General features: G+C 48.8%; 1 protein-coding gene across 1 annotated transcript; it reads right to left on the reverse strand.

Moving 5' to 3' along the window:
* Positions 1 to 135: 135 nt before the first annotated feature.
* On the reverse strand, positions 136 to 26366 carry BPHL (biphenyl hydrolase like). The gene is made up of 7 exons (XM_068557559.1): positions 26246 to 26366; positions 20553 to 20656; positions 18051 to 18217; positions 16560 to 16713; positions 12105 to 12236; positions 8650 to 8773; positions 136 to 497 (listed from the first exon to the last, which is right to left on the reverse strand). Exons 1-7 carry the CDS (start codon positions 26353 to 26355, stop codon positions 410 to 412), a joined length of 879 nt encoding a protein of 292 aa, XP_068413660.1. The 5' UTR covers positions 26356 to 26366; the 3' UTR covers positions 136 to 409.
* Positions 26367 to 27552: the final 1186 nt, after the last annotated feature.

A 27552-nucleotide genomic window follows, 5' to 3' on the forward strand; every position in this document is an offset into this window, starting at 1 on the left:
CTGTGAACACTGTGATGAATACAAAGACCAGTGCACGCTTGCACCTCCCAGATAAAAGGCACCGCATAAATTCAACTCATCTTAGTGGAGCAGTCGTGAACACTACAAATGCTTCACTGAACATTTACCTGAAAGTAAAGTAAATCATGATAGCAATTTATTTTTTAAGACAATGGTAGAAATTCACAACAACATTGAAAAATCAGGTTTAATTTTTGTAGCTATGAAAGCTAGAGGATGCTTATAATATGTCATTATTGCTGTTGGATTAGGAGCAGTTTGTGGGGAGGCACGGGGAGCCTGGGAAGGCAGGTTAACTGGGGGGTGACACGCAGGCGGGTTTCAAAGGCAGCACCAGGCTCAAGCCCCAGGCTCAGGATTCACAGGTCACATGTCCTCGGGGACACTGTCACTGTAGGAAGTCTTCCACTAACTTGTTGAATTCATCTGCAAAACGTAAATGCAGGTTGTGCTTGCCTTCTGGCATCAGATGCAACCTAAAAAAAAAAAAGATTATGATTAACGGCCCATCACTTAAAAACCCGTTACCCTCCCTATCGTTTCATGAAAACCTCAAGTGAGAAACTGCCGTGTTTTATTTTTTTTTCCATCACCTCTCTCTATTAGGAAGAAAGTGTAAGGTACATCTTATGGATGGTCCCAGAATAGAGACTTAACAGTGACAGAGCACACACGCTGTGCTTGGAACTGAATCAGGTAAGAAATAGTTTGACTGCAAACCTGACGGAGAGTGGGAGATGTGATTGGTGGTTACCTAAGAAAAAAAATCTTTTTAATAACATTGGTCTTGAGAGAGAGGGTTGGAAAGATGATAAAAAGATGAAGTGTCCAGAATCCACCGGATTGGAGCTTCTTGGAATATCTGTGTAGTGGGAAAACCCAAATCAGAATTCACAGCCCCCACAGGCCTGTTGTTCAAGGTTCCAAATCACCCCATCATTTTGGAGGACTGAGCAGGTCTGCATACAAGCCACCAGACAAAGGGCAAGTAAATGTTCCTGAGGCTTGTGAGGGTAGCAGGAGCCTGCATCAGCCACCCGCCCTTGGTTCTGCAGCCGTCACGACACCTCACCATCCTCGGGAGGCTTCTTCCTTTCCACAGGGCTTTGGTCAAATGTGGCTGGTCTGCAGTTTCTTTAATAAAGGCAGACTTCTGAGTTACACATTTTACTTATTGGCTATAAAAGTACAGACAATAAGTTTTAAACAAATTAAAGGTTCTAGGATATAAGCGCAAGTCTGACTTGTTCTGTCCCCAGTAACACGTTAAAAGGACTACACTGGGGCAAAATGCCAGTTACCGCATCTCCTGCTTCTCTGTGCTTCCCACGGGGTGGGGAGTGGAGAGCTCTAGGGACCTCAGTGAACATTAGGGAGGACGTGTGGCGGGAGGGAGCTTGGAACAGAGCTGTCCTGGGCGATGCTGGGCCTCCCGCACCCAACCACACGGGGGTGGGGGGTGGTGGTGAGGGAACCCAGACTATCAAGATCACTGGCTTGAAAGGAGGATCTGTTGCTGGCATCTTTCTGGGGCCCCGGGGATGGTTAATAATGCCATTAACAATAACCAGGGCATTTCCAAGTCAATGTTAATGCTATTCAGGAAAGAAGTATGAGCTGCACCACCCCAGAGAAAGGACCAGCTGCCCTCCAGAGGGACGGGGCTCACAGGGACAGTCACGGCCTCTGTTCTCAGGAGACAGAAAAGAACCAACTGCCGAGGATGCTGGCAGTCACAGAAGGGCATGTCTGGGATACCTTGCACCTTCCACCGTGGACCAAGCAGAGACCCACCCTGCCAGACCTGCAAGTCCTCCTGTGTGGGGAGCCAACCCACTCCTATTATTTGTTCAGACACCCAAGAAGGAAGGAGAGACACCAGCTGCGAATCCCATCTTTTTAGCCTCAGTGCTGTGTTCTCCCAGTAGTAGTCTCAGTCTCAGGAAATAAAAACTGGGCCCCTCGTTAAAAATATGGGAGCCCTGTTCTGAGGCATCTACATTCAGAACTGCACTGGACTAAGGATGGGCAGACAGAGGGATGGACAGACAGATGGACGAATGAGGGTATGACTAAAAGAGCTCTGATCCTTGATAGCTGCTGGGGTCATTTCGGGGTCCTCAACACAGCCTTCCCTGAGGTCTGACACAGGGGTCACTACCCCCGACATGTGCTCCTCTCGGGACAGCACTGCCCCGGACAGGTGTAAGTACGGGGCTGCCAGGGCAGCGTGGCCACCGCTGCTGACCCAGACTCTCACCCACTTAACAAAGGATCAAATCACACGCTCATGGAGAGCGGTGTTCAAACAATCACACTTTCCAGGAAAACGAGCAGGCAATTCCCCAGCGCCAGACACACGGCTCAGCTGGAGAGGATGGACCCCTCGGGGGCAGATGCTAGATCCTATTTGCTGGGGCAGGTTCCTCACTGCATTTGGCACCTTTAGAAAAAGAAATGTGATTCTGGACCTTTTGAGGAATTACAGTCCCTCTAGTCTCCCTCCGCCTCTCCTGGACGGTCCTTGGACGACGCTCCCGACGTGCGAGTGGGCGACGGAGAAACAGGCTAAAGGCGCTGGCTGTGATGGGGGCAGGACAAGCCAGTCTCACCAACGTAGGCTCCTTACCAGCAAGCGACAGCATCTCCCTGAACCGCCGCTGCTCACCTGGAAAGTGGCGACAGTTACAGCGTCCACCCCACAGGGTTATTCGGAAGATGACATTATCTCCTGGCGCACGGTAGACACTTAACACACGTTTGCTATTCATCCTTTATCCTATCTGTATTGTGCTTCACAACGCACGAAAGTCGTTATGAAGGTTCCAGGTATGTACAGCGTATCAGCAAAATGCTCCAACTTGGAGACAATTTATTTACGTTTGCTGGCGACCACAATCGACTGCAATTGGAAAATTCTTACCTTAAAGAGATTTTAGACCTAAATGTAAGGCCAGACACTATAAAACTCTTAGAGGAAAACATAGGTAGGACACTCTATGACATAAATCACAGCAAGATCCTTTTGACCCACCTCCTAGAGTAACGGAAATGAAAACAAAAATAAATAAATGGGACCTAATGAAACTTAAAAGCTTTTGCACAGCAAAGGAAACCATAAACAAGATGAAAAGACAACCCTCAGAATGGGAGAAAATATTTGCAAATGAAGCAACTGACAAAGGATTAATCTCCAAAATATACAAGCAGCTCATGCAGCTCAGTATGATAAAAAAACAAACCACCCAATCCAAAAATGGGCAGAACACCTAAATAGACATTTCTCCAAAGAAGATATACAGACTGCCAACAAACACATGAAAGGATGCTCAACATCACTAATCATTAGAGAAATGCAAATCAAAACTACAATGAGGTATCACCTCACACCACTCAGAATGGCCATCATCAAAAAATCTACAAACAAATGCTGGAGAGGGTGTGGAGAAAAGGGAACCCTCTTGCACTGTTGGTGGGAATGTAAATTGATACAGCCACTATGGAGAACAGTATGGAGGTTCCTTAAAAAGCTAAAACTAGAATTACCATACGACCCAGCAATCCCGCTACTGGGCATACACCCTGAGAAAACCATAATTCAAAAAGAGTTGTGTACCACAATGTTCATTGCAGCACTATTTACATTAGTCAGGACAGGGAAGCAACCTAAGTGTCCATCGACAGACGAATGGATAAAGAAGATGTGGCACATGTATACAATGGAATATTACTCAGCCATAAAAAGAAACAAAATTGAGTTATCAGTAGTGAGGTGGATGGACCTAGAGTCTGTCATACAGAGTGAAGTAAGTCAGAAAGAGAAAAACAAATACCAGATGCTAACGCATATACATGGAATCTAAAATAAAAATGGCTCTGATGAACCTAGGGGCAGGACAGGAATAAAGACGCAAACATAGAGAACGAACTTGAGGACACAGCGGGGGGAAAGGGAAGCTGGGACGAAGTGAGAGAGTGGCACGGACATATGTACACTACCAAATGTAAAACAGATAGCTAGTGGGAAGCAGCCGCATAGCACAGGGAGATCAGCTCGGTGCTTTGTGACCACCTAGAGGGGTGGGATAGGGAGGGTGGGAGGGAGGGAGATGCAAGAGGGAAGAGATATGGGGATATATGTATATGTATAACTGATTCACTTTGTTATACAGCAGAAACTAACACACCATTGTAAAGCAATTATACTCCAATAAAGATGTTAAAAAAAAAAACTTTAGAAAATGTCACGGGTGAGATTTGTCTAGAAAGGATGAGCCCCCACTTCCCCCCACTGTGAGACACCAGGACCCGGCTTTGTAAGGAGGAGGCTGGTCCTGTTTGGAGTTAATCCTGGAACCTGGCCCTAAAGGGGGTCTCGAGCTGCCTGCAGTCAGAGAGGAGGAACTAGAAACAGCAGCTGAGGAGGGGGTGGGAAGGGTCATCCGGGCAGCTGAGGGGGGTGCGTCCCCCTTCCTTCGGTGTCCGCCGGACCCCCTCTCCGCGGAACCGGAACGAACCTGCTGCCAGCACAAGCCCTTCTTACTTCACGCCCACAGGGGCATGCCACCACCCCCACCCCCGCCCACCTTGGAGGTCTGGGGCCATCTTCCCACCGCTGGCCAGACCGGACAAGGCCAGGAAGCTGCAGAGCGAGGTCCCTCCTCCCTCCTGTGATCAGACAGAGGCCAGCACCTGACCCACGACCTGGGCAACCCAGGCACCCTTAGCGCTACCACCGCCAGGCCAAGACCTCTGAGGAAGCTCCCGCCAGCTGCCGTCCGCCAGGGTCGGGTTTATGCGTCAACTTGGCTGAGCCACAGGTGCCCAGACATTTGGTCAGACATGATTCTGGGTGTGTCTGTGAGGGTGTTTCGGGATGAGATTCACACCTGAATCAGCAGACTGAGCACAGCAGAGTGCCCTCCCCACGGGGGTGCGCCTCATCCAATCAGCTGAAGGCCCGAATAGCACAAAAGGCTGACCCTCCCCTGAGCAAGAGGAACTCCTCCCGCCTGTCTTCAAACTGGGACACGGGCTTTTTCCTGCCTTCAGACTCGAACGGAAACGTCATCTCTTTCCGGTTCTCAGGTCTTCAGAGTCAGACTGAACCGCACCATGAGCTCTCCTGGGCCTCCAGCTGCTGACTGCAGATCTTGGACTTCTCAGCCTCTGTAGCGGCACGAGCCTATGCCTTACTCCTGGAGGAAATCCATCCTCTCTCTCTCTAGATATATTACACGCACACACGCTGGCATGCTCGCTGCTAACAAGGTATCAAGAAGGGGCCGTGTGGCCTCAGAAAGGTGAGTAATTGGAGGAGCAGGAAGAGACATCCAAGTTGTGACCGGAAGGCTGGGTGGCCTTGGCCAGGCAAGGAAGGGGCAAGGGGTACAGAAGGACTCGAGGCAAGGCGCTGGTCACGTGTAGCTGGGTCTGAAACCCAGATCCTGATCTCTGCTGGGCCCCCAATTCCTGAGATCTGAGCACCTCCTCAGAAACATACTGTTATGGGCTGAGCCATGTCCCCCAATTCACATGCTGAAGTCCTAACCCCAGTACCTCAGAGTGTGACCTTGCTTGGATATCAGGTCTTTAAAGAGGTATCATGTTAAAATGAGGTCACACAGGTGGGCCCTAATCTAATCTGACTGGTGTCTTTATGAGAAGAGATCAGGGCACAGACACCCACACAGAGGGACGACCGTGTGAGGACACAGGGAGAAGGTGGCATCTGCACACCAAGGAGAGAGGCCTCAGGACAGACCAACCCCCTGACACCTTGATCTTGGACGTCCAGCCTCCAGACTGTGAGGGACTAAATGTCCGTAGTTTCAGCCGCCCAGTGTGCGGTCTCTGTCACAGCAGCCGGAGCTGACAACCACGCACGGCGAGCACTCCGTGTCTCCACTATAGCGCGGTGGTCACATCCTCCGGGAAGCCCCACCCTCTCCTGAGCCAGCTCGGCCCCTCTGCTTCCAGGGGCCCGTCCACTCCAGCCCCAAAGGGTCCGAAGGGTGCAGGCTCTGCTCGGCGCAAACTGTGACAGCAAGCTGGGCGGCCCCGAGGACCAGGCGTGCCCGGCAACAGGAGGCGCTCAAGCAGAGGCTGGTTAGCCAGGCAGGCGACGGTGTCAGTGCCGTGCGATCCAGGAGGGAGGGCTGGCCGAGCGGGCGATGCCCGGAGCGGGCAGGGCCTGCTCCCCATCACCGCTGTAATCACAGCGACCACTATCTTATGCTTTGTATCTGGGACTTCTGCAGAAGAGTTTGTTAGGAGGAAGGGCTCAACTGCCTAAAAACAAAACCTAAAATCACTGAACTTGAGTGATCTCTGAGGCCTCTTTGTCTCCAGGAGATGCTGTGATTCTTCTCCAGCAAAGAGAACAGAGAGAGACAAATTGTCACAGGCAGGAAGTGGGCCTGCTGAACACCCACCCTTCATTCGGCCCCCTTCTAGGAGAGAAAGGCATTTGTTTCATACCTGATTATCTATTTGTAGTACAATCTTTGAGGCGACAGACTTGTGCCTTTAATTCTTTAATTATAAATGTACCTGGCAAGGAAATGAAACCCCAAGTTCGTCGGAAGCACCCTGCACTCGGAGTTGGAGTTACTCCCCTGGGGTCAGAAGGCCTGTGCACACAGTCGGAGGGGGACCCTTGGTGCTCAAGGAATCAACCCTCTTTTTGTGGGTCCAGAATTAACCACCGTGTTTTAGGTTCATGCCCAACATAAAGGGCTCTTCTGGCAGAGGAAGGGAGCAAGTGTAACACTTTATTCTGAACTCATTTTTTCCAAAGAATCCTGCTCTAAGAAAATGACCTTCCATAAGAGAGTGTACTGAAACCATTAACATCTGAATGGCAACGGAATATTTTTCTCCCATATTGATGTATTCTGTTGCTAGGAGATGGGTCTGGAACAGAATTCCTAAATTAAACTTTCTTGCAGACTTTCACTGAACCTGGCTCTCTAAGGGAACACACTGCATTTATCATGAGCATCAGTGTGCAAAAACCTGTCACTTCTGAAGCTAGAAGACAATTAACCAGGTCAGAAAATATATAATACAGGCATCTTACCATCATATTAAAATAAGAGTATGTTTATGAGAGACAGCTGTGCTGTGGGGGAAAGCACCATATTAGGAGGAAAAAACCCTAGGATTTGTCGTTTACTAGCCATGCAACCTTGGAAGATTACTTAACATGTCTCAGCCTTGATTTTCTCATCTGTAAATTGGGACAAAATCTTTTTCCATAAGGTTGTTGTGAAGTATGTAATTAGGTATCATATGTGAAATGCCTTTTAAAATATAAAATGCTATTTGGACATAGGAATTAGACAGGTTTATAGTAATGCTATTTTACTGCAGAATAAGAAGCATGTCTCCCACATTTAAAAATTCTGAGACACTTGTTAAAATCTATCATGGAATAAATAGCATGATTAGGAGGTAGAGGAACTGTTTCTGAGCCTACTTTCCCTGCTGGACTGTGGAACTCTCAGCTCAGGGACCACTACGGACCTGCCAGGCAGTGCTGGCCTGCAGTGGGCACCGGAATCGGCTCGTGGAGGGGGTCGGGGGTGGGGGGGGGGGGAGGGAGAATGTTCTTAGGTCACTAACAAAGCCAGTTTCCAAAGAATTCTATACAATTCCAAAGATGTCCTGAGTAATGACAGCATCTCTGGAATTAATATACAGTCTCTGAAGGGACCAAGGCTCACTTGGGTGTTTATTTTCCAGTAGGTTTGCTTAAGAAAAACAAACCCAGGCCACCACCTCCTGGCCGCACCTCATTTCTTCCTTCAGGATGTGCGTCACTGCATATCAAGGAAATGCTCAGCTTGCTCAACATGGGATTTTCATCTTGATATAAGCACCAGCAGAAGCTGGCTCCCGTGTCAGCCAAAGTATTTAAATTCTAAATTTCTGCTCCATATAAAAACAAATGGGATTGAAGAACAGAATTTCTGCTGACATGTCTTATTAGGTTCTCTGGCGTCCCCAGGTTGGTTGGCAGAAACAGGGCTGCACAGACAAGGAACGTGTCTCTGCCATTTAATCGAATGGGCCACCAACACAGCTGGCTTGGCAGACGCTGCTGTTTTGTGATTCTGAATAACAGGTTCTCCTCTGATGTGTACATATTTAAGGCTTAAATAACACAAAAAGTTTACAACATAATTTTAAGTGGGAAAAAAGCAGGAATCAGAGTTGAATATAGAATATGATTTTATCTATGTTAAAAAAAATACTAGAAAGGAGTAGTACACAAAAATGCTACTAATGGAGGTATTTAAATGGATGGTAAGCAACAGGCCATTTGCTTTCTTCTTTTGATTTTACAAACTTTCTTTACTGGGTAAGTAGTGCTTTTATAACGAAAGTTCCCAAATGATAGGTGACTGTTTAGGTTGATGTGCTGCAGCCCTCAGAGCTCCTGCCCTCAGATTCCCGGGCTCCTTGGCCCCGTTCCCTAAATACAGCAGGACTGTTGGTTCACATGGGCAAAATGGGGTGGGATGCACCTGAAAAACCCAACCCTCATGCTTCTTCTCTTCCTACAGCTTCTCCCGTTTACCTCCCAAGCCCCCAGGGCAGAGTGCTGGCTCACGCTGAACTCACCGTGACCCCTTCACGTGTTTGTGTATGAAGTCGGCATGGAAGCTCGGGACCAGAGGATCCTTCTCACCGTGCACGATTAGGGTGGGGCACTGAACCAGGGGCAGCAGGTGCCGACAGATGTTACCTGAAAGACATGGAGACTCTGCTTTCCCGTGACCCTCCTCGGGGTGGGGAGGAGCAGAGCGCGGGCAAGCGGGCCCCCCCCCACCCCGCCCCCGGCCCTTAGCATCCGTCTCTACGAGACCGGCCTGGATGAGTCGGGGTCTGAGTGCCTTCCAGCTCTAACATTCTTTGGGTTTCCTTTCTGTTTCTCTCCTGGCTTTTTTCTTTTAAGCTCTACTAGTGAACAAGCACTCTTGCCTGATTTAAATTCATAATTCATGGAAAACAGTAGTTAAAACAAACAAAAACCCTACAAGTCTTTATATTACGTGGGGCAGTTCCGTTTGCCAAACGATGGTAGACGCTTGGTATCTGAAAAGCTCCTCCCTTGAAATAGCGTCTTCAGTGGGGCCCTCTGGCCCTCAAGCCTGGGTCCCTCACGGTGAAGCTACAAGGGCAGCTGTGCAGAAGCTGCTGTCCACCCCTCCCGCCCGACACCCCTGACAGAGGCCCTCACCCTGACGAGTGACAGCATTTCCAAGGCTCACATGGCACAAGTCAGGCTCCACTTCCTGTCCTGCCATTTCCTGCGGGGGAAATCTTGGGGGTGCCCTAACTCCATGAGTTTTTTGGCCTCTCTCGGTTAATCAGGGACCATCATACATCCCTGGGGCGGCTGTACCGCTAAGAGGAGGTGTCCTGCTCCCAGCAGGCACCCCAGAGCTACCCCGTCCTCCCCAGCTGCCCTGAGAAAGCCAGGGTCCCCAGGTGCTGTCCAGACAGCGGCTCCTCCCTCCTCGTGGGTGGGGGTCACTGCCTGCTGGCCCTGGGGTGGCCGCACCCGCCACTGAGCAGCCCCGCGGCGATTAACGCCAGTGTTCCCGAGCCCACCCCGCGTGTCAGGAGCCGGCCCAGTGACTCAGCACCCGTGAGACACAGGAGATGCAGGCTTTAACTCATACAGTAGATACAACTGCTTGTAAATCAAGTATGTTTACAATAGTAGTGGTAACTTTTTATTAAGCACTCACCCTGTAGTTGGTACTGTATCAAAGCCGACCTCACATGATATATATAACCTCACATATAACAATATATATAAAACCTCACATATATATAACCTCATATATAATAATATATACACAACCTCACATATAATAATACATATAAAGCCTCATGTATATAACCTCACATATAATATATATAAAACCACATCTAATAAAACATGAAACCTAACATATATAACCTCACATATAATAATACATATAAAACCTCACGTATATGACCTCATGTATAGTATATAATCTCACATAAAATATACATATGAAGCCTCACATATATAACCTCACATAGAATATATATATAAAACCTCACGTATGCAATCTCACATAGTATATAAAACCTCATATATATAACCTCACATAGTATATAAAACCTCACATATGTAACCTCACATACTTTATATACACGTGTGTATGTATAAAAACACCTCACCTCACATATGTGACCTCACATAGAATATATATATAAAACCTCAGGTATGTAATCTCACATAGTATATAGAACCTCATATATATAACCTCACATAGTATATAAAACCTCACATACTTTATATACACGTGTGTATGTATAAAAACACCTCACCTCACATATATAATCCTCACAGCAGCTTCCTGGGTAGTTCCCAGTATCTCCAGTTCACAGACCCAGAACTGCTGCTCAGAGAGGCTAAGTGATCTGCCTGAACCCACTCAAACAGCAGCCACGTGGCAGAGCCAGAATCCACCCCTGGGCCTGACTCCAAATCGGGCGATGCATCCCTAAGCTGAACTGAGCAGCCATAACCTTGAGTACAAGGAAAGGGCTCCTGTCAAAGGAGTCGGTACTGAAGGGAGATGAGAAGTTTGTTAACAGCCTTGCTGTAAGACGATTCATACGTTTCCAGATTCTCTGCATCATGACACTTTCTCCCTCACTCTCTCTCTAACAGACTGCATCTTTTAGAGTTTTAGGTTACAACAGGACCGAGCGGGAGGCAGAGCGCTCCCACGTACCCCTGGCCACACGTGCACAACCTCCTCCATCGTCGACACCCCGTCAGATGCTTCCCACGACAGATGAACCTGCACTGACACGCCGTCACCACCCTGAGCCCGGGGTTTTCCACGGGCACACACTCTTGGACACATTTGGTGGGTCTGGACAAATGCATAATGACGTGGATGCAATGATGATATTATACAGAGCATTTTCACTGTCCTAAAGTTCCTCTGTGTGGCTACTCTAAGATGTGTACAGTGGGATCTCGTTGTTGTCTGGCCCATCTTTTATTCAGGTTGTTTTCTTATTGTTCAGTTTTAAGAGTTTTTTGTATATTTGGATACAAGTCCTTTAGCAAATATTTTTTCTCCCAGTCTGTAGTTGTCTTTTCATTCTCCTGAAATACATTTCAAGGACCTGTTTCTATGGGTGGATACTGCATTTGAACAGGATATACTTGCTGTTTTGAACTTAAACCAAAAGAGTAACATTTCCAAATGTCCTCCTCATTATGAAAGTTTTGACAGATGACTCATTCTGGAAATGATTACTGAATAGACCAAACTGGTACCTGAATCACAACAGTTTTGTAACTGAATGTGCTTCAAGATTAGGTCTTACCTAGTCTCGATTCTTTCAGCAATTAGAAAAGTGAGAGATTACAAATGTAAATAGCTATAAAAAATAGACTTTAATTCAGAATTTCTCTTCAGGATGTCAATTCTTCCTGTTATTGGAAATCATGTTAATTTTTCAGATAAAGACAGGAAGACATCTGTCACGGCTAAAGTGACACAACTTAGCTCTGAACTCGGGAAAGGACTGAATACGTTCTTCCTCATACTATTTCTTCTGGGGCTGAAGGTCATGACAGAGAGTCCCTCCTTTTCTGTCCTAGTAACAGAGGATGTAGTGGGGTGACACCTCTAAATGTGAAAAAGAGGAAATCTGGTGTCTGTTGCAGCTTTCTGTTTTCTAATTACCCATCCTGGAATTAGAAAATGAAGAGTATCTGAGGCTTCTGGAGAATGATTTTGCCATCATCCACACAAAGGATTCGAAGGAAAAAGAACAGTCTGCTATGAGAGACTCAACAATGTGACCCTTTGTACACATGGTCTGTCTCTGGTGCAAGGCGGGTCTATCACACAAGAACTCGCATTGTACACGATCACCAGCACCCTCTGTTCACACATCAGTGTGGAAGGACAGTGGGCGAGCACATTAATCCCCGAGGAATCCTCGAGCATCTGGGGGACTCAAGCAGCCTCTCTAATGAGCAAAGGGACCGTTAAATAGCTCATGTAACCTACCATCTGGAAGATGCTTAAACTGTTTTATGCCATCCACCCACTTTTCACAGGTTCTGGCAAAGTAGTCGAACCCATAGAGGGCTTCCAGAGGCTTTCTTGTTCTCTCACTCCATTTAGACACGTCTCGGATACCTGAAAGACAGATGCGTGGGCAAGAACGGGTTTAGTCTCAAACTAGAGTTCACCTGTAAATACTCCAAGCGCAGTGCACTCAGAGCCGCGGCACTGGCTGTCGTGCCAGCTGGGAGCGCTCCCCCGGTCTCCACGTGGCTCACGCTGGCTTCGCCCAGGTCGGCCAGGCCTGCCCCGACCCCGCCCTCCGACACTAGGCTCAGCGCCTGTCACTTTCAGTGGCTTCTGTGCCCGTGGTGAGTGCCAAGTGCTGGGTCCCCACCAAGATGTGAGCTGTGTGGGGTTTTGCTTTGTTTTGTCCCCCACTGTGGCCCTCGGGCACAAAAGAGAGACCAGTAGATTCTTACCAAGTGAATAAAATTAGATCCAAAATTAATGCTTTCTGTTAAAGGTATAATATAAAAGCAGACATTCCCCTAACTAGGGTCATCTGAGTGAAAATGACATTATTTATAACAGGAGTTTTTTTCTGAACTGCATTTATGTACGTTGAGAAATGCACACACATCATTCATTCTAATTTCTGCCACTGAAGGCACATGGGTGTAACTACTAACTACAAACTATATTACAGATGACTCTCTGTTAGGAAAGGAAATAATGGCTAAAAGCCACCTTTAAAGTGAACTGCCGTCTGAGGCAGGCTGACCCTGATAGAGACAGTGCCTGCCTTTCTCTCGCTCACTCTTCTGAACCTGCAGACAGACGCCCAAGGTGGAGTCCAGAGGCTGAGGACGCTGAACTGCTCCGCACAAAACTGAGAAGACTCTGGACGGGGTCGGGGGCGAGGCTGGTGGGGAGAGGCAGAGAAGAAGCCTGAAAATGAAGAGGTGGCAGGAGACCTGGGAAGAAGGAAGAGGAGAGAGGGGCTGGCACGACGGCATGAAGACGGCCCGTGAGAAGTGCCCCACAGACGGCTCTGCCCTTGGCCGTGTAGCAGACCACACCCTCGGGAAGGCCCTCTTGCAGTGGAACAACTAGCTCTTTCATAATATATAATTTTTGTTGCACTGCTGGAGTTTGCAGTAATTGATGGAAACTAGAGTGTGTGTGTGTGTTGTGTGTGTGTGTCTGTGTGTAAGAGAACCCTGAAAACAGAGCGAAGAGTGGTAAGACCACTCAAAGGCAGGGTTGCTTCGGGGGAAGGTGACTGTTGGTTGGGGGAGGGTGGACACGGCTAAACCTGAGACGGAAATGGCCCCAACCTGGTACCATCCATAGTTGCCAAGAGAGCAGCAAACGGACATCCTCTCTGAAGGAAAGTGTTCTCAACTTATGCTCACTGTCTTTTTGTTTGTTTTCAGATTAAGAGTAAGCAAATATCCACTCCTCATCAAAGATCACAAGGCAATCAGAATCTTTGAAAGATAACGAAACAACTAGAAAATTGGAAGAGAAAGCTTAAGAAATTATGCAGAGCCCTACACACAGAGACACGGAGATGAATAGAAATGGGGAGACGGAAATGCTCGGTCTACAAAGTTCAATCAGTCCCCAAAGGAGGAGGGGTAGGAGGGACGGAGGGGGAAGATGGAGGAGGGGGAGGGAGAGGAGGGGGATTCACTGTCAGAGGGAATCAGCAGGTGACAATGTTTCTCAGAACTGATAAAAGAATCCAGACAAAAGTTAAATGTAGCCCAAATAGGAAAAACAAAAAGAAATCCAACACGGGGCAGTAAAACAGCAGTGTACCAAAGAATAAGAGAAAATCTGAAAAAGAGCCAGAGATAAGACATATCACTCCAAAGGAAGGGAAGTCAGACCCACAACAGCAGGTAAGGAAGGCAGAAGACACCAGAATAGCAGAGAAGATACGTTTCCATTTCTATTTCTGTACTTAGCCAAACCATGTTTCAAGAGTGAGTGTGAAATAAACATTTTTAAGTAAAAGCTGAGTTGACTATTACCAGACCTGCCCTTAAAGAACTTCTGAAGAACAATTTCAGGGAAAAGAGAGAGGGCCTTAGAAGGGACATGTGAGAGGGAAGGAGGAAAGGTGAGCAGAGAGCCGAGAGACACGTCGGCAAATGTAAGAGCAGCTCAATGTTACAGGTCATTTATACCTCAACTAAAAACTCACCAAGGCAATGAGAAAATAAAACATTGTACCATTTCCTCACATTAAAATTAAATAGTCCTGTCCAGAAAGAAAGCAAAAAGACAAGTCACACACTGGTAACACAACTACTAACACAATGGTTAACCAGCAAGGAGTTGGTAATCAGGTTACTAAAAACCAAAAAACAAAGTAACACTGCAAATCAGTAACACCGTGCCCGTATCAGAAGTGCTCTCTGCTTGTGTTGGGTGGGGTCTCCTGCGTGCTGGCTCTGCTGTTACACTTCATAACATGCACCCGTGAAACATGCTGTGCTATTTACATGTATCATATATTACACAATAAAAATTTAAAAACCAGTAAAAAGACACGAATAGGTAAAATGCAAAAGAAGAAACCCCAGTGGTGCATAAACACGTGAAAAGATTCTCAGTTTCATTAGTAACAGGAAAATGCAAATTAAGACCCCCGATGAAATACTGTCTTACACCCATCTGGCCCGAATTAAGAACTCTGATAGTTCCGAGTTCCTGCTGAGGATATGCGCTAAGGGGGTGGGAGCCACCTGAAAGTGGCCCATCAGCAAGCACGGCGCAGCCAGCCCAGCACGGGCGTCCTCCCCAGGGAGGCCTGCTCACACGCTGAGGACGCACCCGAGGACGCTCACAGCAACACTAGGGGGAAAGAGAGGGGGGAAGAAGTGCAACAGGCGTGCCCAGCAGGACGCCACACGGCACCGTCACGAACGAGCCTCAGAAACGGCGTTCTAAGAGAACCGTGTGTAAAACGGGAGTCACAGAAAACGCCATATAGTACGGAGGAACCCTGCTTAGCTCCAAAACAAATAAAACTAAGTTATGTGTCGCTTAGGGACATGAATGTGCGCGACGACAGTGCCTTCAAGACGGCACACGGATGGACGACTCAGGCCAGAAGCAGCGCGCGGCCAGCAGCGACTGACCTCGTGCTCCTCGGCGGGTCCGTTCACGCCGCAGGTGTTGCCTTATATGGGTCAAATATTACACGGTTGAACTAAAAGTTCAGCTATGAAATAATCAAAATCAAAATATTATCTATTATGTGTTCGATATCATATTTAATTTATAGAGATGCTATACACATGTGCATTATTTATGTAAAATTAAATATATAAAATATTTGTTTTATAAATATACATTATGTTTTATAGTATATATCCTATTACACTATTACATAAGATATATATTAAAATACATATTTTAAAGTGTATCTTATAACATATTTAAGGAGGAGCAGAAGTAAACGATGGGACGTCTGCCTCAGCGAGGAGACCTTCCCGAGGAGGGTTTTGTTTTTTAGTTCTGTTAACAAACATGCTGACAAACTGGGGAAACGGAGGCTCAGGAGCGGCGGTGACGCAAGAGGGAAGCCACGGGGCGGCAGCGGTGTCATCACCCGCACGCCTGCTGTCACCTCCTGGAGAGAAGCAGAGGGGCGAAGGCTGCAGCCAGGAAAGTGGGGGAAGCCTAAGCCAGTTGCACTTTTCGCCCCAGGGACCCCCAGATCTCAGTGCGCCCTCCTCTCATCCTGCGAGCCCAGTGGTCTCAATTCGGGCAGCTTGCTGGGGGCTAAGCAACTCCTGAGTTGCCAACTGGAATGCCATGACTGGGTGCCCGGTGGGTGAGGTGGCCACCAGTACAGGCCCTGGGTAGCAACCCCAGGCTGGAGGGGACCACCCGTCTCGGTCCCCAGCAACCACAGCGCTGGTCTCCTCTATCAGAGCCTCAGCCTTACACCAACAGGCAGTGGGCCAGGTCTGCCCACGGGCTGCACTCTGCCAGCCCCTGTTCCCCCCGTCTCTAAAAATCCTCAGAGATAAGCTTGAAGGACAACCTTTAAAAGTGTGACTAGCACAACAATTCTTTTAAAGTATGAGGGTTCACGTTTGAATACAATGTTCCCTTCCACACTCACGGTACTTGAAATGAGCCTGTAAATAACACTTCATGTCAACCCCCTCCTTCCTTGAGGGTCACTACCACAGTAGGAAATGTAGATACGAACTTTACTTATTAGCCTTTTCCTGACTCATAAAAAGTGTCACTTCTGGAAATAGGAAACTTTAAAATACAGACTAGTTAAACTGCATTACTCTCCTGAGAACTTACCACCTTCCCACATTACAGCCGAGGAAACGGATGAGACATGACTTGTCAACTCGCATCAAAACAAGGCCTGAGAAAGGTCGGGGGAAGGGAGGCTGCGCTCCAGGTGGAGGGACTTACCCTGATAAATCTCCTCGTCCTGGTCGGTCACGTAGGCGTTGGCCCCCCAAATCACCATCTTGTTGATGTAGGACGGGTATCTTGCAGCTGCAATGAGGGCTGTTATCCCACCATCACTCCACCCCAGCAAAGAGACCTTCTTAAACGTCAGCATCTGTGACAAATACCACGAAATGCACAGCACAGGTTATGGCTCCTCGCTGAGAGAACTTGATGATCGTCCAGTATCAGAATCAACACAGCTGTGGTGTGTGGAGTGTCAACTGGCCATTAAAGAAAAATCCTAGAGTCCACCATTTGATGACATAAATGTTTCTCTCAATTAGTTGTGGTGCAAATATGATTGTCATAAAAACCTAAGTACATAGTATTGTTTTGAATGATGAGGGGACTACATCTTCCGGTTGGATAAAGTCTCAAGGAACCGGAAACAGTGGAGATCAGCTGTACTTGGACGTGACAACGTGTGTGCGTCCATGCAGGTCTGAGCGAAGACTCTGAGGACAGGTATGCAGATCAGAGAGGGAAACGGGAGAGTCGCTGCATCTGGTAAAGCCACTGACTGCAACTATGGGAAGAACTGGCTACAGGAAGGCTGGGAAAGAATGATGGTGGTTACACTGGTCTTCGGGTGAATCAGCCAGGCTCCGAGAATGTGTTTGACAGGGAAGATGAGCATCTGGGAGATGCTGCCGAGAAGTAAAAACTGCATGATTGGGGAAATTTAAAGAAGTAACAAATATCAGTCCAAGGCATCTGCTGATAGGACTCTGAATTGGTGTGACTACTATGGATAATACTTTGGCACTATCTTGTAGAATGAACATCTGCATCTCCCATCACCCAGCAAGTCATCTCCTAAATGTGCATGGAGCTCTCACACACGTGTACCAGGACAGGTCCAGGAAGTCCACACCAGCACTGTCTGCCATAGCAAAACATGAGCGCCACAACATCCATGCACAGCACAATGTTCACTGCACTTCCGTGTATAATTGCATGCATGCATGCGCGCGCGCGCACACACACACACACACACACACACACACGGCAACTTAGAAATTATTTAGCTACCATCAGAAGAGAGGGGAATTAAGACACAGTGTATCCATACAACAGAATACTAAGTGCCTATTATAAAACTGAAGTAAATTTGTATTTATTGGCATGGAAGTATCTCCTTGATCAACTGTTCAATGAACAGTAAGCTGGAAAATCATTAGGTATAGTAGGATGCCATCAATACAGAATTGTGTGCTTACACATGTAATAAGATTGCCCAGAAAGGCAGAGCCTCAAAGTCTTGGTAGCAGTACCTCTAAATAGTTAGATTGTTTGATATATCTGTTTTCCTCTTTACACCCACCTGAACTCTGAATTCTCTATAGGAGTCACGTGGCATTACCCTTGAAGAAACAACAAACAAAAGCAAAAGAAATGAAGACAGGGCCAGCCACCTTCCTCCTCTGGGCTCTTGCCTAAGAGACCCACCTTCATCAAATCAACAGCATCTTTTGCATCCCTTTCAAAAAATTCTACTGGGAAGTCTCGATCTGGGGGTCTGGAATGTCCATACCCTCGGGGATCCCAGGCGACCACCGTGAAGAGCTTCTTATTCAGGTTCTCAATCTGAGGTCCAAAATCAGTCTCTCCACTTCCTGAAAGTAGTCATTTGGTTACACTCCAGTAAATGTTTTCATTGTTTCAAACACGCTACATCAAAAGCAGAAACAACTACAATCTTAAAGTAACTAGTTTCTACGCAAAGTTAGACCTCAGCTGTAACCAGCAAAGCAGCTCCCTTTCCTGCTGGAGTTCAGACCTACCCCCCCACCTCCCCCTAGTGGCTACTCTGAGAAGGACAGAGGCCCTGATTTTTCATTTGGTCCTGTATTATTTCAGCACGTTTGATCTCTCTTCAGCTTAATTGTGCTTTTTATTAAAAAAAAAAAAAAAATTCATGAAACTGCATAGAGATAAACTTACTGATACAACATGCTTCTGGGTTATTTTTTCTTTCTATTTTTAAAAAATGACTGTTACAAATGAGAGAGATCTTAATAATATGTGTAGACACATTAATGAGATTTGATCCTAGTTATTCAAAGCAGAATTCTAAAATCCCAGATGTCTTTTACTAAGCTAATGTGAATAGCCCTGAAGGTTTCATTTTCTGGTTATAACTAGAAACCAGAAAATTAAACTAAAACACTGAAATGAGGGGGGAGGGAAGGGTGTGGAGGGAAGAAATCAAACTAGTTTGTTTCATGACAACCATATGAACCAGCGTTATGTTAGCAAGTAGAACCACGTTCTCAGGCCGGCGGCGGACTTGACCAGCAGCCCCCAGCCTGCGCACACGGTCACGGCCACCGTGTGCACAGGCAGGGTGGTCTTGTGTGGTCCACACAGGGTGGAAGGCCAGACTCCCAAGGAGTCCAGTCCAGGGGCAAGTCAGCGTCTCATTTCTAAGCTCTGCTTGATTTCTGGGGACTCACAGCTCAGGTCACAAATGGATACTAAACGTCTTGCTTAATAAACTGGCAATTATTAGAAAATGTCTTTCAAGATGCTGTAGGATCATTTAATGTCATCAAGGATGATGATGTCACTCTTCCTGACAAGATACACCTTCCTCAACATCAGGTAGATCATCCAGAAAACCCAAGCTGAAAACATAACTGGATTTCCAGCACAAGTCTACTGCTCTGACATCTGAGGCTTCTCTCATGATCCCTGAACTGGAGGGTCTTCCAGGGAACTGCGCTGAAAGAAGGGCAGGAGGTGAGAAGGTGGGAAAAGGCAACAGTGTAACTCAAGACCAATTTCAGAAACAATAATACCTGGCACACAGGTATACATCTGAAGACCAGTGCAAAGACCATTTGAATACTAAAACCTTAATGAAATTACTTTAAGGAATAGTTACCAATATATGATACCTGAGAAGGAAACCCATCAACACTGGTTGCCCGTGGGTAGGGGAACTGCGTGCTGGGGGACAGTAGTTTAGGGGAGAAACTTGCTGTTCGATTTTTGAATCAGGTTAATGCTTTACACAAGCAAAAACTGAACTGCCAAAAGCTTTTTATACCTGGATAATGACAGCAATACTGAAACAATGGCAAACTGTTCATTGCTTTAGCTCTACATCAGCCATTGGAGTAACTATGGTCCTCCATTACAACAGCTCGAGGGAAAAAGAGACTAAATACTATCTGGACAGAGACGCCTCAATGGCTACAAGAGTGCCACTATCAGCTGAGGCTACATCGAGTGGAACCATCATGTGACCGAAAAATTTTAGCATTTTACTTCTAAGAGAAAGAAGCAAATCATAAGGAAATATATACTGGGATTACTTAACTAAATTAAAAATAAAACAACACTGAAACCCTTAAAACCAAATTTGAGATGCTCTGGGATCACTGGAAATTCCCCCCTCTGAACTTTCTACATCTAAACTACTCATCTGTAAGAGGAGATCGCAATCCACCTGGCTTTACCACACTCCGTTCACGCCAAACCAATTCTGACCTTCAAAAAGGCTTTAAGCCCAGTTTTGTTCTTAGCTCTGATCTTAGCTGAACATATAGTCAAGCACAACAGGGCAATCAGTCCAACTTTTAGCAGCAGAAGTCTCACATCCTGGAACCCCTCAATCCCGGGCAAACTGGGCCGCTGGTCACCCACTCACCTCCTTCCTTCACCCATCCCTTCTTCCCACACTGCTTTCCTTGACCCGTCATCCCCCTAAGCTGTAAGCAACTACACAGTGTTGGACTTGCATGGGAGAAAACTGGGTATTTAAAGGAATAAAAACTGCATAAAGTAGAAAGGTATCTTTCTACATCACCTAAAATTGACTGTAGCAAATACTACTTAAAGCATCTCAGCAAAGCACTAAAGTTAATGATCAAGCTTGGGCATCTAGGATTGTGAAGGCAGCACAGGGGACACAGCATGCAGAGCACTCGGTAAAAACCTCCAGACCCAACATTCCCGGAAGCAGCAGGACCGCGTGCTCTCCGCCTCCAGTCCGCAGACAGTGCAGGTGGACGCCGTTCACAGCCACTTTGGCGGAGGTCACAGACGAGCTGGAAGAGAAAAGCCCCAGCCCCAGAGGAAAACTACTGAGCAGCACAAATGTGAGGACAAAGCCACGCTTTTATACACGAATCAGCTGCAGTACCCTCCCCAGGTCCCTCGGATTACTTTGATACGTGCTTCAGTTTTCCAGACCTAAAAAGGAACCAGTTTGTTTCCTCCCCGCCACGCTGCAGATCTGGGCTGCGTCTTCATGTCTGAACATCCTACAGCACCAGCTCAGGGCTTATCCCACAGAGGCACCGAGAGGCCTGCTGAAGTCAACGGCCACACAGGCCACCCTACAGGCCCACGCTGGGGTGCCAAGGTGCAGGCTGACACGGGAGCCCCTGCAGTGGAATGCCAGGTGGGCATCGGCACAGACCCTGGAGCCACCCGTCTGGGCCTCAGCAGGTCCAGAGGAGGCACCCGGACCTTCGGCTGCATTGGTGGTGTTCCCAAGGATGAGGCTGGTCTCAGGGTCCAGGGGGAAGGCCCTGAGCCCGAGGCTGTCCTGTAGGCATCTGGCCTCTCCATTCTCCAGCCAGCCACATGAGGGCCCTGGTCAGGAATGCCCGTCTGCACCAACGTGGCCAGACTGGTTTTAAGATGTTGAAATGTTTCTGCATGGACTGTTAAATAGGCAGGTCCATATCAAAGCCCCGCCCCTCCCCAGCCCTCCCTGGCCCAAGACCTCCCACGCTGCAGCATCTAACCGCGTGCCACCCCAGGGGCTCTGCCCTGGGGAGCCTCAACTGCCCTCGCGGAAGCTCCAGGATGACAACGTGAGGATGCACATCGACACAGCACATACGGGGCCCTGCATCAGGCCCTGGGAGCCTCCCACCAACTCCCCAGATGGCTGGGGGACACGCAGAAGGGACGTGAAGGCGTGCCAGGACAGATGCTGGAACAAATGTGCCGAACACAGGCACATCGAGTCTTAACACACGACTTCTGGAAAAACATGACAGACCTGAGTGGTGGAAGGCCTGACATAACTACTGATACGAGCTCATTATCTACAGAAACATCACGGGAGGAGCAATAAAAGCACCACCGAGCCATGGTCGTGTCCCACAGACCCTGCTGTTACTTGTTATTAACGCCCTGCTCCTGGGACAGCTCCAGAATCAAGGTAAAGGCGAATAATGCTCCACTGATAAGTCGCTTCAGGAAACGACGGTTTACTGACACGTCCGGTGGCGAGAGACAGAGTCGTCTGCACACCCTCAGGGAGGGGAGAGGCCGTCAGACGCCTGCGTTCAGCACGGGAAACGAAACGAGGCAGCTCCCCAGACAGACACAGACGCCCAGCGCTCGCTCAGCTCAGCTAAGGGAGACTGCGCCCCTCTATCACTCCTCGTGCCCTCAAGGTTCTCGAGGGGCCCCCTTCCCAGCAGTGTGAAGGACATGATTGGAGAGGCATTTTGCGCAGTGAAGAGGCCATGTATAACGAGGCCCCCCCATCTCTCTCGAGGTCCGAGCCACTGGGTTTCACAACCAGGGGCTGCTGGCTCTCAGGCCTGCACCCCTCCAGGGCCGGGAGCTGCCCAGGGCCTGGCTCACACGGGCTTCCCTTTCGTGGCCAGCCCGAAGTCTCTCCAGCCCAAAGCTTCGGACTTCCCTCTGTGCTCTGCCGTATCGGTGTTTTGATTCCCCATTCCAAATTTCTTTTCTTCTCATTATCCCCATCCCACATTCTTCTGGCTGCCTGAGAATACAGAGATAAAACCTGGCAGTCTAGAATTGGGCGTGATGGGAACTCAATGGCAGGAAAGGGTTACTAAGGCGCAGGACTTTGAAGGTGGCTTCAGAGAGACGGAGAGATTCTAGCAGGCTTGGGTGGAGGTACCTGGAGCAGACTGAAAAAGCAGCATTTGAGATGAACCTCCAAGATGGGTACAACTCTGAAGAAAGAATGTGGTGGGGAGGGTGCTTGTAGAAGAAGAAATGGCATGACCAAAGGCCCAGGGGTTGGGGGCACATGTGGGGACCAGGCAAGCTCAGCCTGGCAAGAGCATGGGGGCAGAGAGGGAGCAAAGGTTGGGGCCAAATGGTGAAGGGGTTTGCAGCCAGGCTATCGGGACAGGAAATGTGCCTGGCGTTTTGTCACCAACACCCTGTCTGTCGTCACACCTGAGGGACCTGCCATTATCCCACCAGCCTACCCCTGGGGTTAATGGAGGCTCCCAAAACCTTGCATCCATCTCCAGGCTGGGGAAACAGGACAGAGAACTGTTCATGTACAAAAGCAAATCAATTTCAAACATAAGAAAAAAGTTTTATTTTTAAAAATAATAGTTATTGAATGATCTTCCACATAAATATACTTGAAAGGAGTGTTGCATTTTCCCTCCAGCTTATATCAAAGGGCTCTCAGATGACAGTCAGGCCTCCGATAACACTGTTAAAAGAACTCTGAGACAAAAGCAGGCTGCAGAGGCCAGGCCTTGGAATGGCCCTGACATGTGCTCATCACTTTGAACCCCATTCAAGACACCAAATTTTCCAAACTCTCAGGTAGGAAAAAGGATAGATAGAAAACTTCAGAAAACTTAAAGAACAAAAATGAACCCCTTTCTCTTGGGCTGTCAATTTCTCCCTCCCATTAATCAACTCTCTAACCCAGGTGTTCTTAAGCAGGTGTGTTCATTAGAATCACCTGTGGAGTTAAAAATGCACCTGCCTGAGACAATCCTGCGAGACCCACTCAGTAATTCTGGGGTAGAGCCCCGGCATGTGCTTTCTAAAACACCGGAACGCTGCCGTATTATTCACTCGTTCACATATATCCTGACCCCCTACTTTGGGCTGGGTGCTCCATGTTGCCTGGGAGTTGGCAGGGAAGACAGTTCAATCTGCAACCAGCAGTTCTACGCACTTTGCCAAGTATGAGGACAGGAGACACAGGGGTGCACGCAGCACACAACACGTTCACCACACCTTCAGCAACACCTACACAGCTACGCGCTCAGCCCCTTTGTATGAGAGCGTTTCCTGCCCCCACTATACCAGGGGGACTCAAACTTAGATTTGAATCATCTGGCAAACCTTCAAATCTCCAGATGCCCAAGCTGCATTAAATCAAAATCTCTGGGCTGGGACCCAGGCAGCTGTATTTTTTTAATTCTCCAAAAGACTCCAATAGACGACCGAGGTTGAGGAGGATTGTACTGAGTTAATTTCTTAGAGGAGAGAAAAATCCTGTCTCCTTTCTAAAAACAGCCTGCAGGAAGGCCTGCTCAGCCAGAAGAGCCCAGATCCCGCCTCACTTTTGTCCTTGAATCCCTCCTTCTGGGAGGCCGGACAAGCAAGTTCGTGGAAGGGAAGGGGGTCAGGAGCGATACAACAGCAGGTACTTCCTGATGAGGGGGCTGAGCTGCCCCCGTCAAAGAGGGAGGATTCCTGTAGGGCAGGCGAGAATGTAACCATCTGGGGCAAAGAATTAAACTAGAACTAACATACAGTTTAATTATTAAACTAGATAATGTCCTCCGATAAAAGCTTACTTATCTCATTCATTTTGCTATGTGATGCACATTAGACTCAACCTAATTTTACCGCTGAGGATTAGAGCTTAGGTAACTGGCCCCAGTCACTCTGCTGGTAACTTGCAAAGCCAAAATGAGCACCTGAATGTCGACACCTGGAATGTCCACTTTGCTTAGAAATAAAAGTGGGGGCCACTGAATAAGTCCTACATATTCTCTGTACCTTGTATGTTCAGCTATTTCTTTTGTACATTTTTTCCAAAGTAACCATTAGCTACAATAAAGCATTAGCAACGCCCAGGGCTTGGATTAACATGAATTTTGAGGACTTATTTTTACATCTTTTATACACTGTGTTATTATTTAGATATTCATATTTGTATCATTACTAATTGTAACTACTAATTACTTAATTCCTATTACGTGCCAGGCCTTTTACCCTCATTGTCTCAAACCCTCAGAACAATTCTGCAAGGCACGAGGCTTAGCGAGGGTAAAGAACTTGCTCCTGTTGATGCTTTTTCTGTAAACTCACGGCTGAAGAGAGTCCCCAGCGGGGCTCGGCACCGGGGCCACATTCATCCTGACTGCTGGACAGAAGGTGAGGGCAGGCGCCAGCGGACGGCGGCTCTCTGATGCTCAGACAGAGCAGCCCCAGGTTGAACCGGAAAACATCTCTCTTCAGGCAGGCTGTTAGGTTCTGTAAAGTTATAATATTGTAAATGCACGTAACACCCAATTTCAGGTGGAAAAGGCTTTCCTGACCAGGCCCTGGGATAAACCACTTTGCAGATTATGAAATACAAAGAGTCAGAGTTCCAAACAGCAGACTTACAGAGAAGGTTTTGGAACGCAACTCAATTGTAGGTTAGGCACCGGCTGTTCCGAAGCAAAGGTCTTACAGGAGTGCTTTTACCTACTTAACACGGGACTGCCTTCTTGTTTCCGGATTAACCAATACCACTGCTTGTTTTCCCCATTACAGGTCGTATCAATTTGCAACTGCATTTATAAAACGGCAGTTGAAAATCCAGAGAAACGTGTTTTTCAGAGATATTTTAGGAGGAATGATTTGCACTGCTAAGTGGATGCGGCCTTCTTGCAACCATTTAATAACCTATTGTAACCGATATTGGTGCCATCACAGGAACCCCATTTCAATCCCTTTCTGCAAATGGGACACTGGATAAATGGGCATTTTTCAACGTTGACTTACAGAGCTGCAGACATTGACATATTTTTCCATCTGTATCAAAACAGTTCTGAAAATCGTTAAAGCGGGTCATAGCTTTCCTTTCTCCTTCCAAATGAGAAGCTTCCCAACAGGTGAAGTTCTGAAGCCAGGTATCTTCCTAGTCATGAGTGGAACTGACCCAGCACCAGCTGGCGGGGGGAGTGTCTGTGTGCGGGCGCGTGTCTGTGCGCGCGCGTGCGGGTGTGTAGGCAGGTACGCAGGAAATAAAGTAAAGCAAGCTTCACGCCGCTCCAACCACATGTCCTGCGTTCTCTCCCTCGCGACCGACGGCACCCACTTTTAAGACTGTGGGTCAGAGACGGATCCAGTTTTCTTGCTGCTGCCGTATCTCAAAGCCTGTGCGGGAGGGCGTGTCACAAGAGGGAAAGGCAGATTCTTGGGCGTCTCCACAACCTGCGCCCTCAGCACCTCGGGGAGACATCTCCCCGCTTCCCGAGGTGATTCTTTTGCACATTAAAGCTCGAGGCGGGCAAGCGAGGCGAAGGACACCCAGGGCCTTGGGGCCCGCGACTCCGAGAGCTGATGGGGCACAGGCACTGCCAGGCTGGCCTGACAGGAGCGCGCGCGAGCACTGCCCGCAGGCGTGAAGGGCTGCGCGGAACGCGGGCCCGGAGCGAGGGTCTCCCACCGCCGGACCCTCGCCGCTCCAGGCTCCGCACCTCGGCGGAGCGCAGCGCCCCGCCGCCCGCGCTCCCTCGGCCGCGCCCGGGTCACGGGTTAAAGGGCAAGGGGCCGGCGAGGCCATCACCACGCGCGTCCCCAGCCCGGCCCCTGGCCAGCGGCTCCCCTCACGCCGCCCCGAGCGCGCGGACAACGACGCGGGGGCTCCCGGTGGGGAGCGGCGCCATTACCTGAACGCAGCCACGGGCTCGGTCAGGGGAACGTGGCTCCCGGGCTTCAGCGTGGAGAGGAGGAGCCGCAACCGCCGCGCGCCCCACCTGCCCTGCGCCGCCGCCGCCATGGTCACTGGTCGCGCTCGCGCCGGAAGCGCGCATGCGCCGGGCCTCCCGGCCACCCTGAGCCCGCCCCACCGCGCCGCCCAGAGCACGCATGCGCTGGGCCCGTCGGCATCCCTGAGCCCGCACCCGCCCAACCGCCTCGAGCACGCATGCGTCGGGCCCACAGGCAGCCATCGCTGCTCGGAACCCGGCCTGGACTCTTGGCCCGAACCCCCTGGCTTCTCGCTGGTCCCTGATAGGAACTGGGCTCGCGATCCCCGGAGGCGCCGGCACAGAGCGTCTTCCCTGGGTACCAGCTCTGGCTCAGCGGTGACCGGCGTCTCGCCCTCACGGAGGGGTGGGCCCGGGGCCGCCGGCCTGGCTGCTGACGGGGATGATGGGGTTGGTTTATTTTCTTCCCACCGCCTGACACCCACTAGGATCCCCGTTCTCAGAAATCCCAGAAATTAATGAGTGTCGGCGAGGGCCGTGGAGAGTGGTGCGGGGAGGGGGGGGGCTCGAAAATTAAATTAGAGCTTCCGTTCGATCCTGCAGACAAGCAGGGGCTCGGGTACCTGCGCTCCGCTTCCCAGCGTTACTCGCGGGAGCCGAGGGGGAGGAGCCGCAGGTGTGGATGGTGGTTGGTGGATGATGGAGACGTGAGACGTGTACCCGTGTAAGGGGACACTGGCCAACTCCAGGAGGGAGGACGTCCCCGCACGCGGCACCACACGGGGGAACCTCGAGGGCATCATGCTCAGTCACAAAAGGACCAACAGTGTGTGAGTCCAGGTGTGTGAGGTCCCTGCAGCCCTCAGGTTCAGAGACGGAAAGTAGGACTGTGGGTATCAGGGGCTGGGGGAGGGGGAGTTAGTGTCTAATGGGTCAGAGTCTCAGTTTTGCAAGAAGAAAGGAGTTCTGGAGAGGATGGTGCTGATGACAGCACAACGATGTGAATGTCCTTAACGCCACAGCCTGTACCCTTTTTTTTTTAAACATCTTTATTGGAGTATAATTGCTTTACAATGGTGTGTTAGTTTCTGCTGTATAACAAAGTGAATCAGCTGTACGTATACATACATCCCCATATACTCTCCCTATCCCACCCCTCTAGGTGGTCACAAAGCACCGAGCTGATCTCCCTGTGCTATGCGGCTGCTCCCCACTAGCTATCTATTTTACATTTGATAGTGTATATAAGTCCATGCCACTCTCTCACT

The sequence above is a fragment of the Eschrichtius robustus genome, chromosome 12 (assembly GCF_028021215.1).
Source record: "Eschrichtius robustus isolate mEscRob2 chromosome 12, mEscRob2.pri, whole genome shotgun sequence".
Taxonomy (NCBI): Eukaryota; Metazoa; Chordata; class Mammalia; order Artiodactyla; family Eschrichtiidae; genus Eschrichtius; species Eschrichtius robustus.